This window comes from Salvelinus alpinus, chromosome 10, assembly GCF_045679555.1.
Source record: "Salvelinus alpinus chromosome 10, SLU_Salpinus.1, whole genome shotgun sequence".
NCBI lineage: Eukaryota > Metazoa > Chordata > Actinopteri > Salmoniformes > Salmonidae > Salvelinus > Salvelinus alpinus.
Window position 1 is genome coordinate 66746199 of NC_092095.1, and position 17750 is coordinate 66763948.

The 17750-nt window shown below is 42.5% G+C and overlaps 2 protein-coding genes across 2 annotated transcripts; one reads left to right on the plus strand and one right to left on the minus strand.

The window, feature by feature from the left end:
- The first annotated feature begins 4623 nt into the window (after window positions 1-4623).
- Window positions 4624-10313, plus strand: LOC139532656 (protein boule-like). The gene is made up of 11 exons (XM_071330559.1): window positions 4624-4798; window positions 5669-5821; window positions 6439-6530; window positions 6670-6724; window positions 7145-7220; window positions 7669-7829; window positions 8136-8219; window positions 8536-8583; window positions 8688-8816; window positions 9075-9179; window positions 9319-10313. Exons 1-11 carry the CDS (start codon window positions 4781-4783, stop codon window positions 9475-9477), a joined length of 1080 nt encoding a protein of 359 aa, XP_071186660.1. The 5' UTR covers window positions 4624-4780; the 3' UTR covers window positions 9478-10313.
- Window positions 10314-11962: 1649 nt separating this feature from the next.
- LOC139532657 (MOB-like protein phocein) lies at window positions 11963-17691 on the minus strand. Its single transcript, XM_071330560.1, has 8 exons — window positions 17548-17691; window positions 16355-16417; window positions 15929-16029; window positions 15768-15810; window positions 15344-15430; window positions 14962-15041; window positions 14624-14735; window positions 11963-14184 (listed from the first exon to the last, which is right to left on the minus strand). Exons 1-8 carry the CDS (start codon window positions 17605-17607, stop codon window positions 14050-14052), a joined length of 681 nt encoding a protein of 226 aa, XP_071186661.1. The 5' UTR covers window positions 17608-17691; the 3' UTR covers window positions 11963-14049.
- Between the last annotated feature and the right edge of the window lie 59 nt (window positions 17692-17750).

Below are 17750 nucleotides of genomic sequence, written 5' to 3' on the forward strand. Positions count from 1 at the left end.
GTCAAACCTGACTGATTTTAAAGGGGCTACATGTCAAACCTGACTGAGTTAAAAGGGGCTACATGTCAAACCTGACTGAGTTAAAAGGGGCTACATGTCAAACCTGACTGAGTTAAAAGGGGCTACATGTCAAACCTGACTGAGTTAAAAGAGGCTACATGTCAAACCTGACTGAGTTAAAAGGGGCTACATGTCAAACCTGACTGAGTTAAAAGAGGCTACATGTCAAACCTGACTGAGTTAAAAGGGGCTACATGTCAAACCTGACTGAGTTAAAAGGGGCTACATGTCAAACCTGACTGAGTTAAACAGAGGCTACATGGCTACATGTCAAACCTGACTGAGTTAAAAGAGGCTACATGTCAAACCTGACTGAGTTAAAAGAGGCTACATGTCAAACCTGACTGAGTTTAAAAAGGCTACATGGCTACATGTCAAACCTGACTGAGTTTAAAAAGGCTACATGGCTACATGTCAAACCTGACTGAGTTTAAAGAGGCTACATGTCAAACCTGACTGAGTTTAAAAAGGCTACATGGCTACATGTCAAACCTGACTGAGTTAAAAGAGGCTACATGTCAAACCTGACTGAGTTTAAAAAGGCTACATGGCTACATGTCAAACCTGACTGAGTTTAAAAAGGCTACATGGTTACATGTCAAACCTGACTGATTTTAAAGAGGCTACATGTCAAACCTGACTGAGTTAAAAGAGGCTACATGACTACATGTCAAACCTGACTGAGTTAAAAGAGGCTACATGTCTACATGTCAAACCTGACTGAGTTAAAAGAGGCTACATGGTTACATGTCAAACCTGACTGATTTTAAAGAGGCTACATGTCAAACTGACTGAGTTAAAAGAGGCTACATGACTACATGTCAAACCTGACTGAGTTTAAAGAGGCTACATGTCAAACCTGACTGAGTTTAAAGAGGCTACATGTCACACCTGACTGAGTTTAAAGAGGCTACATGTCAAACCTGACTGATTTTAAAGGGGCTACATGTCAAACCTGACTGAGTTAAAAGGGGCTACATGTCAAACCTGACTGAGTTAAAAGGGGCTACATGTCAAACCTGACTGAGTTAAAAGGGGCTACATGTCAAACCTGACTGAGTTAAAAGAGGCTACATGTCAAACCTGACTGAGTTAAAAGGGGCTACATGTCAAACCTGACTGAGTTAAAAGGGGCTACATGTCAAACCTGACTGAGGTAAACAGAGGCTACATGGCTACATGTCAAACCTGACTGAGTTAAAAGAGGCTACATGTCAAACCTGACTGAGTTAAAAGGGGCTACATGTCAAACCTGACTGAGTTAAACAGAGGCTACATGGCTACATGTCAAACCTGACTGAGTTAAAAGAGGCTACATGTCAAACCTGACTGAGTTTAAAGAGGCTACATGGCTACATGTCAAACCTGACTGAGTTTAAAAAGGCTACATGGCTACATGTCAAACCTGACTGAGTTTAAAAAGGCTACATGGCTACATGTCAAACCTGACTGATTTTAAAAAGGCTACATGGTTACACGTCAAACCTGACTGAGTTAAAAGGGGCTACATGTCAAACCTGACTGAGTTAAAAGGGGCTACATGTCAAACCTGACTGAGTTTAAAAAGGCTACATGGTTACACGTCAAACCTGACTGAGTTAAAAGGGGCTACATGTCAAACCTGACTGAGTTAAAAGGGGTCTACATGGCTGACTGTAACCTGACTGTACCCCTGCACATCGACTCGGTACTGGTACCCCATGTATATAGCGAAGTTATTGGTACTCATTGTGTATTTATTCCTTGTGTTATTATTTTTCTATTATTTTTCTCTGTGCATTGTTCGGAACAGCCCGTAAGTTAAATATTTTATTATAAGTCTACACCTGTTGTTTACAAAGCATGTGACAAATACAATTGTATTTGATGGAGACTCCTTTCCGCATGCAGCCCTGTCAGGCTGAGGAGGCCATGTTTTTACCCAAGTACTACACGCCTGATTCCACTAATCAACTCATCATCAAACCTTTAAATCAAGTGTGTAATGCTAGGGAAATACTGCCCCAGATGTACATCTGCATTATAAGCTGAGTCTGTCCGGTACTTTGTCCCTCTGCCTAGGAGTCAGACAGACATCCTATAGGCCTAACCCTCCCAGCGATAGGCCTGAACCTATCCTGGTGGTGGATAAAGCTGTTATGAGCCATATTGCCTGATAGAACACAGCTAGCAAATGAAAAGTTCTCTAAACATCTCATTACATACTAGACCTACAACATGCTTTACCGTTCTCTGGATTAGAAATGTGAAACAAACCCAGTTCATGACATGTTGTAGTAGACAGGCAGGCTATGTTTTGGCCTATCCAGCACAAATTCAGAGGGAAACATTGCCCTCTTGTGACTGATCTTGAATATTGCATAAATATTTATTCAGGCCTATATTATTCTGGAGACTTATAGCCAGTATATTGCATACTGGCCATAAGACTGACCAAACCAGGAAGGATATACACTGAGTATACCAAACATTACGAACACCTTCCTAAAATCGAACAGCCTCAAGAACTGCCTCAATTTGTCAGGGCATGGACAAGGTGTCGGGGCAAGGTGTCAAAAGCGTTCCCCATGGATGCTAGCCCATGTTGACTCCAATGCTTCCCACAGTTGTGTCACATTGGCTGGTGGAACATTCTTGATACAGACAGGAAGCAGCGTTGCAGTTCTTGACACAAACCGGTGCGCAAGGCACCTACTACTATAGTATGTTCAAAGGCACTTAAATCTTTTGTCTTGCCCATTCACCCTCTGAATGGCACACATACACAATCCATGTCTTAAAAGGCTTAAACATCTTTCTTTAACCTGTCTCCTCCCCTTCATCTACAGTGATTGAAGTGGATTAAACAAGTGACATCAATAAGGGATCATAGCTTTCACCAGGATTCACCTGGTCAGCCTATGTCATGGAAACAGCAGGTGTTCCTAATGTTTTGTATACTCAGTGTATAGCCAAGACAGAGTGTATATACTAGAACTCTTTCATTTGTCTGGGTTAGAGAAGGATAAAGAAAAATGAGGGACTGCAATAAGCAAAGCAACCCGAGTGAGAGATATGGGGCAGGAGAGGGTGGATGGCGGTGCTCATGGCCCACAGTTCACGGTTAAACGATACCGTCCTGGTAAGTGCAGCACAGGCATTGCAAGCCTGGCGACAGAGTTCTCACAGTGTCTCTTTCTTTCATCGCACTAAACCCTGTCTCTCCCAGGACCGTGGAGAAATGCACGGTTCACCCTCCAGCCTCCCTGGACCTCAATGCTCCCAGGTAGGTAAGCCGAGCACCGAGCACCGAGCACAGAACAGGTGTGACATTCTGCTAGGCTAGGGAACATGACAAAACAAGGCATGGCAATGGTCGTGTTCCTCTGCTCTGACGTAGCTGACACATGCCAGATTTTACAACGCCCGGATAGGTATTTTATGTATCAACTAACCACATCTTATGTTTTAGCATTTTGGTGCAAAACTGCACAGTTGATGACAGGGAAGGCAACCATTGGTTTATGCATGCAGTGTTTGAGCAGGGGAACGCAACCAATAATAAGCACCTGTACCTTACTGCACAACACCTGCAACATAATAGGCACTAATAGCAATATTGGATGCTTGCACACAAAATCAATTCAATGCTTTCAATAGGACTATGTAATATAACGACCTAGCAAAAGAATGCTGAACATTACAGAAACATTCTATTTCATTTGCCCATAGGTCTACTTGTGAAAAGATCAGCTAAGGACTTCACACTACCGTGCATGGCTAATCAAAGAGGGTTCATATATAAAAGGTCTCTCAGGAAGAGCAAGACTGGGAGGGGGCGCTGCATTGAAGACAGCAGCAAGGTGCTGTATCAATGTGAACGGTCTCTGCCTGACATAACCTAGTAGCCTGGTTGCCAGTCTGTTTAGCTAACATTCCACTCCTTGTACTCCAAGTCATGTGAATATGAAGTGCAAGGAGTTGAACATTAGCTTTAAAATAAATAAAAAATGGCAACCAGGCAAGACAGAACCCGGTACCAACCATACGACAGACTCGGGCGATAGGGTAAATGTGCCTAAATGTTTTGGTATGTTTGCTAGTTTTCTTTGTAGAATATTTGTGCCAAAATGTTAATAATACGATAATTGCCATGTTCAGTAATGCACACTTAATGTAAATTAATGTAGGAATTAACTGAAATTGTTCAATAAAAACGGTTTTCATAAAAACGGTTTTTCTCCCGCCATCAACGTTGTCATTGGGGACTGGGAAAGTGCCATTTTGACAAGTTTTGAGGGCGGCAGAGCCTCGAAGAGCGGGAAATAAAACCGAATTAAACTAGCTAGCTAACCTGCGACTGCTCTAAAGTTTCCTACCTTTGGCACATGGAAACAAACTAACAATAATCTATAGATACATGTTTCTCTGGTTAAATACAACTGTAACAATAGAAATGTAACCAATACTTGCCCACCTATGAATATGAATGGTTTAGGATCGACTAGCTCAATCTGGTAAACGCCAGATATTTTTCCTTCGTTCATACTGCAGCTAGAGCGGGACTGGTGTTGATGATTCTGATGCAAGTTCGGCTGTCCCTGGCTGTGTGCACTTCGCTTGCAAGGTGTTTTAACTTTAGTTGCCATTGTCTTGCTGTTTAAGATTGGATATAACCCTCAATCAATTATTTGTTTCCACTTTACTTGTTCAAGACATCTAATTAAGCACGGTGTCTACAATGGAGAACGATATAGCTGTAAGTTACCTTCACGAGCGTACTAACTTTACTTGCCATCTTGCTAGTTAGCTAAAATGAATATGTTGTAAAAAAATATATATATATAACGTTACATCTGCTAGCTAGCAAAGTAGCTAAACAGATAAGTGTTACGTTTGATTGTGTCGGTATATTTAATTGTGATTCGTGTAACAATGTGGGTTGCCAATACTACAATTATATAAATTAATGTTATATAGCCAGTAAGTTAAAATGTCACTCTTGAATGCTAACGATAATTGTCTAGCTATCACTAATGTTAGCTTCCAGTGCATAAAGTTAGCAAGGTATTTAGTTTAGCTAATTTATCTAGCTGGCTATGTTAACTAGCGTTATTTCTGTTCAGTTATATGTCGCTTGATATATATAATGTATTCCAAACCCGAGTAAGTTATGTTGTAACTCGTTTATTGGTAAATGGTGATTGATCTTGCATGTTTCTCCTGATCGAAAATGTGTTGGCTGATTCTTGTTAGCTAGTAGCTAGCTAACTAGCTAAATTCTCTCCTAAACCTTAGCCTAGCATTGTGCAGTTTCTCATGCATTTCTGTGAGCCATATTATAGGCTTTAAAAAGCAAAAGGCCACTCAGGGTTGGCTAGTTATTCCCAGCTCTAGACAAAACAAAAGTGCATCTACAAAGTCAACCTCTTTTCAAGGTGCATTTGGCCCCAAGAATACAGTTGTAGAGAGAGTTTGTTTTGAAAGATCAAAGGCTTACAACATATATTTTGTCTTAAAGATATCAAACAATATTGCTTTGTAAAATAGCTAACTTTTGCTACATTGTCAGAATTTCTCAGCATTGGTGAGGATGGCCAATCCAGTGATGCTCTTGTTCTGTTTCAAGGTAATCTCAATCTGCACGCAGACCAGCACTCCCTCTCCTCCTCCTACTCCAGTGTCTCAAGACCTCAGCAACAACACCTCTCCCTCTCACCATGCCCCCCGCTTTGGCACCATCATCCCTAACCGCATCTTTGTGGGAGGCATTGATTTCAAGGTGAATTTTGTCTCTTTCTTTACTTTCATGCCAGCAGCATACTACCCTGCATATCACTGCTGGCTTGCTTCTGAAGCTATGCAGGGTTGGTCCTGGTCAGTCCCTGGATGGGAGACCAGCTGCTGCTGGAAGTGGTGTTGGAGGGCCAGTAGGAGGCACTCTATCCTCTGGTCTAAAAAATATCGCAATGCCCCAGGGCAGTGATTGGGGACACTGCCCTGTGTAGGGTGCTGACTTTTGGATGGGATGTTAAACGGGTGTCCTGACTCTCTGAGGTCATTAAAGATCCCATGGCACTTGTTGTAAGAGTAGGGGTGTTAACCCCGGTGTCCTGGCTAAATTCCAAATCTGTTCCTCAAACCATCACGGTCACCTAATAATCCCCAGTTTACAATTGTCTCAATCATCCCCCTCCTCTCCCCTGTAACTATTCCCCAGGTCGTTGCTGTAAATGAGAACGTGTTCTCAGTCAATTTACCTGGTAAAATAACGGATAAATAAAAATTAAATTAAAAAAATAGGGCCTCCTGGTTTTGTGTTTTGCGACCTAACTTTACCTTTTTGCTGCTGCTGCATGTTACTGGAGCATAAAAATGGGGTGTTCTTTTTGTGTGTAGACCAATGAGAGCGACCTGAGACGCTTCTTCTCCCAGCATGGAGCAGTGAAGGAGGTGAAGATAGTGATTGACCGTGCTGGGGTGTCAAAAGGGTGAGTTCAGTTAAACTGTAGATGTTCTGCCCCACAGACTGGATGACACCTGCAATGATGTTTATTAAATAAGGTATGGCAATGGAAATGTAATCCAGGGACACTGTATCATTGCCTTGTGTTTGTGTCCATCCCACAGATATGGCTTTGTTACCTTTGAGACGCAGGAGGATACAGAGAGAATCCTTCATGATGTGAGTAACTAAAAGTACACTCTTTGACAAAACGGTGACAGACAAAACGGTTCTTTGACTGTCCCCATAGGAGAACCCTTTTTGGTTCCAGGTATAATCATTTTGGGTTACATGTAGAACCCTCTGTGGAAAGGGTTCCACATGGAATCCAAAACGGTTCCCCTATGAGGATAGTCGAAGAACCCTTTTAGGTGCTAGATGGCACCTTTTTTTAGAGCCAATATACTGTAGAGATATGGGATAGAAACAATACAAACCTTATATCTCCTTCTGGCGGACAGCAGCTCAAATTCACATTAGATCTAGCTCAGTCCATCACCAGTAAAGTCATGGTCATGGGTAGTAAATGTTCAGTGTAAAGTGATCTGTCTCAATCTGTACCGGATACCCCCTGTCCCTCTGCCACCACCACATCCCCAGGCTGACAGACTGTGCTTCCGGGACAAGAGGCTCAACATCGGCCAGGCCGTCCGCAAGCAACAAGTGGGAGGTCACCGTAAGTAACAGAGCGCCGTAGAGCAGGGGTAGGTCACCCTGGTCCTGAAGTGCTTTAACCGACCTGGAAGACCAGGTGTGTTGAATTTAGGCAGTCACTGAACTGATCAATTAGCTAATTTGGTCAGGTGTGGTGCCTAGATTGAACAGAATCCTGCAGCACCTCAGGAACAGGGTTGTCTTACCATGCTGTAGATGAGTGACAGCTGAAGCAGTAGGATTACATAGTGGTGGAAATAACTTTTTCAACACGTTTGTAATGCATCATTGAACATTTTAACTATCATACCATATATTGTCTTATCTTGATCGTGGTGGGTGGGGACTAATGTGCTCTTGCACTTGTTGGCTTTAAAATGCTGAATCATCACCTGGGATTGAGTGTCGATAACATTTGCCTTTGTACATAACCTGGTGGTTGACTTGTGCCTCCTTCCTCCTCCACTCAGCAAACAGCTTCTCTGTGTCCAGCCATACTCCTGCCATGATGTCCACCCCCTGTGGAACCATGTACCTCACCACCTCTACGGGGTACCCCTACACCTACCACAACGGAGTGGCTTACTTCCACACCCCAGAGATGAGCCCCTCCGCTCCCTACCACTGGCCTGTGAGTCCTATCCTTCACTCAGCCATGTGCTCATGCCACATTTTCCCTGGTGGTGAATGAAATGTGCATTCTACATGACAATTTGATTTGATTACACAGCAACATGTGAGAATCATAGAGACTATCGATCATGTTTCATCCAGGAAACAGACATGACATACTACAGTGTTTTAGTCATTTTATACAATGCATTGCTTTTGATAAAATCTTAAGTTATTGTACATTTGCTTTTTTGGCGTAAAGATACATGTTATTTCTTACATGGCTGGTGTCCCGCATATTACATGTGCGTCTATGTCCTTGTAGTCCCGCTCAGTGCCTGGCTCTCCAGTCATGCTGACCCACCAGCCTCCACCCATCTACCAGCAGCCGGCCTACCATCACTACCAGGTCAGAGCAGACTGTCCTGGACCGTCTCACCACCACCATTACAGCTCAGCTGACCAGCCTGATCCCAGATCTGTTTGTGTTCTATAGGCAATGATGTCCATGACCATAGGAGTTGGCAAGACAGCACAAACAGATCTGGGACCAGGCTAACTGTAGTCACCAGTACAGCATCATAAGACATCCATTGTAAATACTGGTACCTCAGCCACTGACAGCCAAGTCAGCGTTCAGATGTAATGCTATTGAGGTGTTATTCCAGGAGAAAGCTGGTGTATTCCTGGGTACTGATCTGTTTCCTATACTCTGTGTCCTTCAGGCCCCTACACAGTGTCACCCTAGTCACCTGCAATGGAACGTTCCTCAGGTAAGGAGATGGGCTTCTTTGCTCTTCACCTCTATGTTTGTGAGTGGGTTTTTATCAGAGGCAAGGTGGATTCTAAATGTCAACTAATTGTGTGTGTATGTCAGTCTCCAGTGCCCTCCAGCCCAGTGTTGTACATGCAGCCCTCTGAGCTCCTGTACCAGCCCATGGAGCAGCCCAGCGACGGGGGCTGTGTCCAGCCTGCCATGCCCCTCATAGAGGCCCCCATCCCAGAGGTTGATAACATCCTGACCTGAGTCCTGTTCATTATGCTCAAAACTGAGAGAGAAAAAAACTACCTTGGTCCAATAAGAAAGGCACATTTGTATTGACTGTTTCAAAATGTTTTGCCACAGTACGACCTACTGAACACAACCATTTTGTAGTTCCCTCGGTCAGTGTACTATTTCCCATATGCTACTTCATAGCGTTAGCATTAGGTGACAGTTGATGTATAAAACCGTACTCAGTGCTTACTTGTTTTACCACAGCAGCAGTTCATTGACCACATGGTGCAACCAGCCTACAATCACACGTTATACTACCCACAAAGTCCAGGGGGGATGACACCTGTGATGATACAGCAAGAACCAGGAAAGGTACCAGTTATAATGCCAGTATAAACTTATTATGACATCATATGATAATGCATGCTAGAGAATCATCTTTATTGGTCTGTTGTGATGAATGACTGTTGAATGATTGTCATGTGTCGTGTCTGTTACGTTCCCCATCTAGGAACAGAAGTTCCACGCCATGAGGCGAGGTTACCCCTCCTCGCCGGTCACCCTGAAGCCCAGGTACGGCCGCAACCCGCACTACGCCCACCTGCGCAAGGAGTACCGCCCAGAAATCACCACTGACCCCTCCCCTCCGCCCGCCACCGAACCACTCTAGTAGAGGTCATCCACGTTTCCTTTCAGCCAATGAAACGCCCATCTCCTTAGGCAGAAAGACCTACTTCTCAATCTCTCCACGCGCTTCTCAATCTCTCCATGACCCTGTCTCCTCCAACCCTTCACCCGCATTATATTATTCAGTCCAGACAACTATGTGCTCGCTGAATGTTCCATTTTTTATCTTTGTAGTATAATTGTATGTAATATTCTATAATTTTAGCTACTAAAAAGTACTGTAAGCACTATGATGTAAGTGCTCCTTCTATCACTTCCGGACTGTGAAAAAGTGCATAGTTTTCTCTGGTGTTTTTTCCACAACTCAGGGAGGGATAACTAGCTCTTGGTACTGTATTGTACTGTTTAACTGTTTCATAACTAACCTAATGCATGATTGAGCTTAAAGTTAAGCTAAACGATCTTTTGTAACAAGAATGTTCCTCCATTGGCATCTGTGTCAAACTTTTGCCATGTAACCGTTCAGAGTATAGAAGCAAAAGGGAACTATTTCCTGGTACTGCTTTATGTATGCCTATTGGCCAATCACAAGTTTTGTTTTTCAAATTAGCTATTAACGCAAAGCAAAAAAAAAGTCTAACGAAGATTATTGCCAATATTGGTTAAAAGCTCTCTCTGCTATTGAGCATGTTTTATCTCAATGGTATTAGAATAGTCAAGATTACTGTCTTTTTAATGTGACTGCAATACATGTTGGAAAATGTATTTAAAAAATAATTAGGCTGCTGTCACAGAAGAGGGCAAATAGATCCCTAGAGGGTTAATCGTTACATAATTCTCCAACTGGATGAAAAAATACATAAACATGAGATTATTTTACGCATTTTTATGTATCTCATGTTTTCGAGAGCGGTTTCATATAGATTTTGCTGTGATTGTGAGTCTCTAAAAACGATGTGCCCTTCAGATGAGGGGTAACATCAAAATAACTCTGTCCACAGGACTGGGACCACAAATAAAGTACAATGAACATCAGTCAAACAGATTCACATGGTCTCACATTGGCTTTGTGTGACGGCTGGGACATTTCAAGATTGGAAGGTCAACAAAGTCAGCTCTTTTTTTTGCCATTCTTTCCTGCCTGTAAATGATTCGCCTCATCTTCATCAACTTCAATCACCCTTGGTTCAGTCATGAGTCACCCATGGTCCACTCAGGTTTACACGGTTTGGTTTCTTTTTATTTCCTGCATCCTGTCTTGGTCTGCTCCCTCATTGGTTATGCATGTATTCTGTAAAAAAAAAAAAAAACGTTTTTATAAATTGTATTCTATAACTGATAAGCTATGGGTGTCAGAGTTGAGGTTTAACTAAAGAATTTATGGCATCACATATTTCATGTAGGCCTATTTTTTGAATAATTATATGAATAGCATATACTATGAGGTGTCTGATTTTGTTTTGTGTGAACTGCTATTCACTTTCATGATCTTCCCTGTAAAAAAGAAATATATATAATCAGGGTAGAAACATCTAGAATTTTCCACGACGGTTCACAATTGAAAAGTTATGCCGTTTTGCTCTGAAACATACTTGTTTTCTTGTTGAGAATTTTGATCATAGTGAAAGTCAATGCCAGAAGAAAACAAATGACAGAAGAATTTCATAAATAAGTGCTCCCACGTTCTGTTAATTTAACATTAAAATAAACTTTTAGGTAAATTTGATTTGGTCAGTTACTAATAAAACAGAATCAAAGTTTGATTTGAAATTAGATCATTTTAGGAAAAGTATTTTGTTGTATCCAAGCATGCCTGTAATTTCTCAAAATGTTCAATTTTAATAAACATGTTTTACTCTTTACATATTTTCATAGCACCACATTGTCAAGTCAATGTGTCTTACCTTTTAAAACATAAATGTTTAACTATTTATTACAATGTTAAACGTTTGAAGTTCAGTTTGAGGATATTCCACCTCCCCATTTCTTCCCTTCCTCTACCTCCTGTAATCCCATTACTCAATTTGAGGAGCAGATCAACTATGCTTTGCTCCAAAGTACAGCCTTTAGAAAATGTCAAATATTGTTTTAGAGTCAAGATGTGTTCCCTTCGTCTACCCTTTTTATAAATTAGGCTAAGTTGTCTTGACCTTACAGTTAGGATTTTGTTTTAACATCAGTGCATGTTGTATGTTTTGTAAATAGTTCTGAACACTAGCTAACATTTGGATGTTGATGTTCTTCTGCACGTTACATTGTGCCTTGTTCTTTCCGAATATTGGGGGGAAATGTTTAAGACTTGTGTTGACACACCTAAATGTGTTCAGAAGTGGGTCTTGTTCGTAAGAATAAAGTTTGAACCGTTGAGCAGGATGGATACGTCCGTGTGTCATTGAGCCCAGGGAAACAACCCTTTATTAAAAAAACCTTACTGATGAAATGGAAGCCTGTTTGAAAACATTGCACTACTGTGAAAATGTGAAGACTACAGGTCACAAATGTACAATAGGAATACACATGGCACTCGATTGTAAATATATCTGATATTTTAATAAGAAACAGTGAATGGATATCCACCAGGGACAAAATGGCAACACAGTCAAACACATCGTTGTTGTGTTGCCTGAGTAATAGTTCATCACAATATAGAAAGTGAATGAGACATACTTGTGCTTTGAAAACCTAAGGCATTTCTGAGTAGCTGTCATTAATTAATATTCACTGATAAAACATCAAATTCCTTTCTTTTAAATAAATACAGTGAGAGATTGTTGCCCTAAATGGCATGAACATAAAACACCCCGCGTCCCCTTCTATAGAAACAAGTTATTAAGAAAGCAGTCTTCGTGTAATGTCAAAGATGTAGGAACTCTGGCCCAGTAAACAGGCTATCCTGCAGCAATGTTGCAGTTTTTGGCTCTGGGTTGAAGCTTCCCCTAAACCTAACCTCAGCCGATCTAGGATCAGCTTCACTTCCACTAGTCTTCAATTAATCATTAATCACCACTTCCTTAATCTAGGATGGAAGACTGACGTGGTGCTATATACAGTATAGTCAGAAATATTGGACTATTAAATACCTGTTATATCAACCTGTATAATGTAGGCTGTTTATTAAATACCTGTTATATTAACTTGTAGCTCTATATTAGACTAGAGTTCCTGACACCTAGAACACAACAAAGGCTGTGTTTATACAGACAGTCCAATTATGATCTTTTGCCACCAATTGGTCTTTTGACCAAGCAGAGCAATTATTTTGCCCATAAGAATTTGGTTGCCTGTGTAAACGCTGCCTAAGGACCAAACAGAAAGCACATGATAAAGTAACTAGCCATGAGTGTCTCACAGTTTATCAGGTACACCACCCTGTTCACCAAAATGATTCGCTCCTACAGACAGTGAGTCACGTGGCTGTGGCTTGCTCTATAAAGCAGGCAGACAGGCATCGAGCCATTCAGTAACTGTTTGATTGAATGCTAGAATGTGTAAAACTAGCGACCTAAGTGACTTTGAGCGTGGTATGATCGTCTGCTAGGTGCGCCAGATCCAGTATCTCCGAAAGGGCCGGCCTCCTGGGGATTTTCACACACGACAGTGTCTAGAGTTTACCGCGAATGGTGCGACAAGCAAAAAACATCCAGTCAGTGGCAGTCCTGTGGGTGAAAACAGCTCGTTGATGAGAGGTCGAAGGAGAAGGGCAAGAATCATGCAAGCTAACAGGCTGGCCACTAACTGGCAAATAATGGCACAGTACAACAGTGGTGTGCAGAACGGCATTTCGGAACGCACAACTAGTCGATCCTCGTCACGGATTGGCTATTGTAGCAGACGACCACACGGGGTTCCCCTCCTATCAGCTAAAACAAAGAAGAAGCACTAGTGGGAACGCAATTACCAACACTGGACAATTGAGGAGTGGAAAAACCTTGCCTGGTCTGACGAATCCCGGTTCCCGGTTCATGCTGACGACAGAGTCAGGTTTTGGAGTAAGCAGCACGAGTGCGTTGACACATCCTACCTGGTGTCAATGGTACAGGCTGGTGGCGGTAGTGTCCTGGTGTGGGGAACATTTTCCTGGCACACGTTAGGTCCCTTGATACCAATTTAGCAACGATCGAACGCCACAGCGTATCTGAACATTGTTGCTGACCAAACCCAATAGAGAGAGCATCTTTGGGATGAGGTAGACCGGGCTGTTCGCAGCATCAATGTACCGCCGTCCAATCTGCAGCTACTGCGTGATGCCGTCCCGTCTGCATGGACCGACATCCATGTGGAACGTTTCCGACACCTTGTAGAATCCATGCCCGAAGAATTCAGGCTGTTTTGGTGGCAAAGCGGGGTCTGACCCGGTACTAGATGGGTGTACCTAATTAACTGGCCACAGTGTGTATTGGTTAGTCATTTATCCACAACAATGTCTTGTTCTCTGAAACATACAAGCTAAATTAAATTAGGGTGTTCATACAATATTGAAAATATTCTACTTAAAAACTGGTGATTTTAGTGTGCTTTTGAGAGTATTGTGTGGTTGTGGGTGGGTGTGTGTGTGACAGCCATGTGTTTGAAATAGTTTGGCGGGGTGTAGCAGATCCTCTTCAGATCCCAGTCTTCAGGCGTCGTTCTCGCCCTCTGCTTCGTTAGGGTTAGTCTCATCCTCCATGATGGGTACGATCAGGTTGTCCTTGGACATCAGGTTGTACTTCATCACGAAGCGCGTGAACCGATGGCACAGGAACGTCTCGTTCTGGAGAGGGCAAGAGCATTCGCTTGACTTTTCCTATATAAAATCACAACAACATTTCTAAATCCAATGCTAGTTGAAAGCTGTAATCACTGGTAACCAATACACCAGAGTCAAATTATATTAAGTACAATGTGACAAGTATCATCACAATCACAGCTGAATCTATGTGAAACCTGTTGGGGGTAAGAGTTAGGATGGGGTTCAATCTGATCACGCATTGTAGCACGCTTAACATGTAAAGGTCATTTCCCATTGAGCCGACATGCAGCGTTAACCGTGAATGTGATCTCGGCAGCCGCTGGAACATCCGACAGCGCGGGATCAGATGGAATCCCAGCCGTAGGGCTAGGTGTTGGGTTAGTGCTTTAAGTACAGTATGTACATGTGTAATTACAATTCACTATTCACAGGAATAAAGACAGTCATAGAAAATGCTTACCTCATACTTGTCAAAGATCTGACGATGGTGGAAGTAAGCGTGGGAGAATATCCTGTAGATCCGTCGACAAACTGAACCCAGTTTCCCTACTGAGGACTCTTTAATGCTCACTCTACCATAGAACAGAGACCAAATCAGTTCACAATCTATAGACAGCAACTTCATTACAACGCTTACAGCAAATGTAGGTAGCTGCATAAATCAGTACGATGCGAATGATCAACTGGATGAAATGGTGTTAAATAAAAAAAATGATTGTGATTTCTGTGTGAAGGGTGCTGGGGGTTAATGAGAAAGTTAGTCACAGGAGACATAGGAACACGGTAAACAGTTGTTACCTGCTAGGGAAGTACTTGTTACTGTTGAGGAGGCAGGCGGCTCCGTCCAGAGTGTGTCTGGTGTAGTCGATGGCTGGACACTGCAGGAGACAGCAAACACAACAACAGGCTTGAGTACCAGCCATGATACAATAATGACTATAATGGTGTTATTAGTTCTCTCATGGTGAATGTTCGGTGCCAGAGGACAACTATCTTGTAGTCCTGTGCGGCTCAGTTGGTAAAAAATGTATGCAAGCATGACTAAGTCACTAAGACTAAGTGGCTTTGGATAAAAGTGTAACTGGTTTATATTAGTATTCTATTCTGATATCAGGGAAAGGGGGTAGGAACTGGATGAGGGATCTGCCTCTACAAATGCTGTGGGCAGAGAGGACCTTACCTCTTTGGGAGTCTTGTGTGCAGCACAGAGGAAGATCCACTGCTCTGTTGCCGTCATCTGGGTGCATGTGTCTGGGTGGCATTCTCCCTGTGAACAGACAGAGTACATGTTAGCAACAGACTTACTGGACGTTACCACTCCAACAAACACAGTGTGAGAAGAATGGATGTTCAACATGATCTTCCTGAAGAGCTATGTCACAGGCCTGGGCAACTCCAGTCCTCAGGGGCCTGATTGGTGTCACACTTCTTCTCCTTCCCTAGCAAACACAGCTGATTAATCAAATGTCATTCTCAACTGAAGATCATGATTAGGTGATTATTGGAGTCAGGTGTGTTAGCTGGGGCTGGAGCAAAACTGTGACACCAATCAGGCCCCCGAGGACTGGAATTGCCAGTCCTGCTGGTCAATCGTAAGAACATACCTGTAGTTTCACAGCAAGTCCGTTCAGCTCCAAACAGAACTGCCTAAAAACGGAGGACACGAGACAAGACCAAATGTTAAAAGAAGGATGTGTTTTCAGCACCAGTACACATTTTGGATGTCCACATGACTTTCTTCTAAGTGGTAAACAGCAGCCACTACCTGAGGTGTTCGTACTTCCAGACCCCTTCATCCTGACCCTCTGGGGGCTCCAGGATCTTGTCCGTGTTGGAGCAGTCTGTACGGATGTTCTGTTGGATGTACTGAGAAGAACCACAGACTTTAGAAGCAGAACAGAACTGTATTAAATAACTAAGCCATTCTACCTCAGCAACTCAAATGGCAGAATAGCAGTCTGATTGTTGTCTACACTTGAAAGATTTCAGTTTCTCTGATATTTTGGCTATATGCAACTGCTCAAACCATACTGGAGAATGTAACAGAGAACTGCCCATACAGATCAACCCTAGCTACGTAGCTAGTAGAATGCCTGATTAGACTTCTTCAATTAACCATGGTGTCATCATATTCAAATGACTCAAACAGGAAGATATTTCAAACATTAAAACAGAGACATCTGACTCCCACCTGCTGCACAGCCAGTGTGCTGTCCATCTCCTCGAATGACTCATCGGGCCAGTTGTAGAAGTCCTGTGGGCATACACAAGAAACTCAGCTGGGCAAACTAACTGCACTGATTCAGCTGACAAAAAGACCTCGCCAGCTAGCTTATCTGTGTCTGGTAAATGACTAGGTAGCTACTAGCCCAATATTGGACTAAAGGAGCCTAACATTACACCTTATATTCCAAGGACCTTACATGTTCTGTTTAAAGGACGAATTGGCTCTGGAAGCTAAATACTCCATCTAAACATGAATCAATTCACAATTGTGGTACAGTTCTAGAAACATAAATCCCTCTACGATCATGTCACATCAAAATAATTTCACAAATGCAAAATACCGCTTACTGTACACCAGTGAAGGCTGGTGGGAGGAGCTATAGGAAGGGCTCATTGTAATGGCTGGAATGTCATTATGCCATTCCAATGAGGTCCTCCCACCAGCCTCCACTGGTTTAACCTGTTAACACAGTTGCAGTGGACAGTATTTTTTCAGTGACATGTTTGTGGTCTGTCTTCAGGTTACACAGTTGTTCGGAGACGCAGAGATAGTTAATTAGCACAGGTATAGAGACCTTAACAAGCGTTGTAAAATGGAAATATGTCCATGTGGTACACTAACCTTTTAAAGATGTGTATAAATTTAACATGTTTGTTGTTGGGGTTTTTTACATTATTTCTCTTCGATATGAAAGATAAGATCGTTATGTTTCCAAAATCGTACTGCAAACTATCCGTGTTAATGTTCAGACCGAGTGTCGCGGCTCTTACCAAAACCCCCACCTACAGAAGAAGCCTTCATCCAGTGATTTATGTGTAATCTAATGGCACCGAGAGTCATGATTAAGGGCGAGGTAGTTAGCTACTAGATAGTTACCTGTAGATTCAATTTTCAGATAACTTCAGACAATTGACAATACAAACAGGCATCGTTTGATAGCTGTTACCTACACATATCTTATAGCTCCTGACTTTGACTGGCTAGCCAGCTGGCTGTATGTAGCCTCGCTAACTAGCAACATTAGCTAGTTAAGTAAGCTAACGTTAGCAGCTGACAAACGGGCCGTCAAGGAAAGGATACAAATGTGCCCAAGTAAAAAATGCAAGACATGAGCATTGAACACACTAAAATTAAACCATGTTGCTAAAATCTTGTACCTTTTCTTTAGTCCCTGGTCGATTCCTCCTCATAACAGCTGCACCCTCCGCCATGACCATCTCGACTGGAATCCGGATGTTGCCAAAGCTGGAGGAAGTGTCAGATCGCGGTGCAAGTAGCCTATCTTCGTACAGTAAAACATTAAATTGCGGATTTGATTGAACTTCAGGGGTGTATTCATTAGTCGGATTCTGTTGGAAAA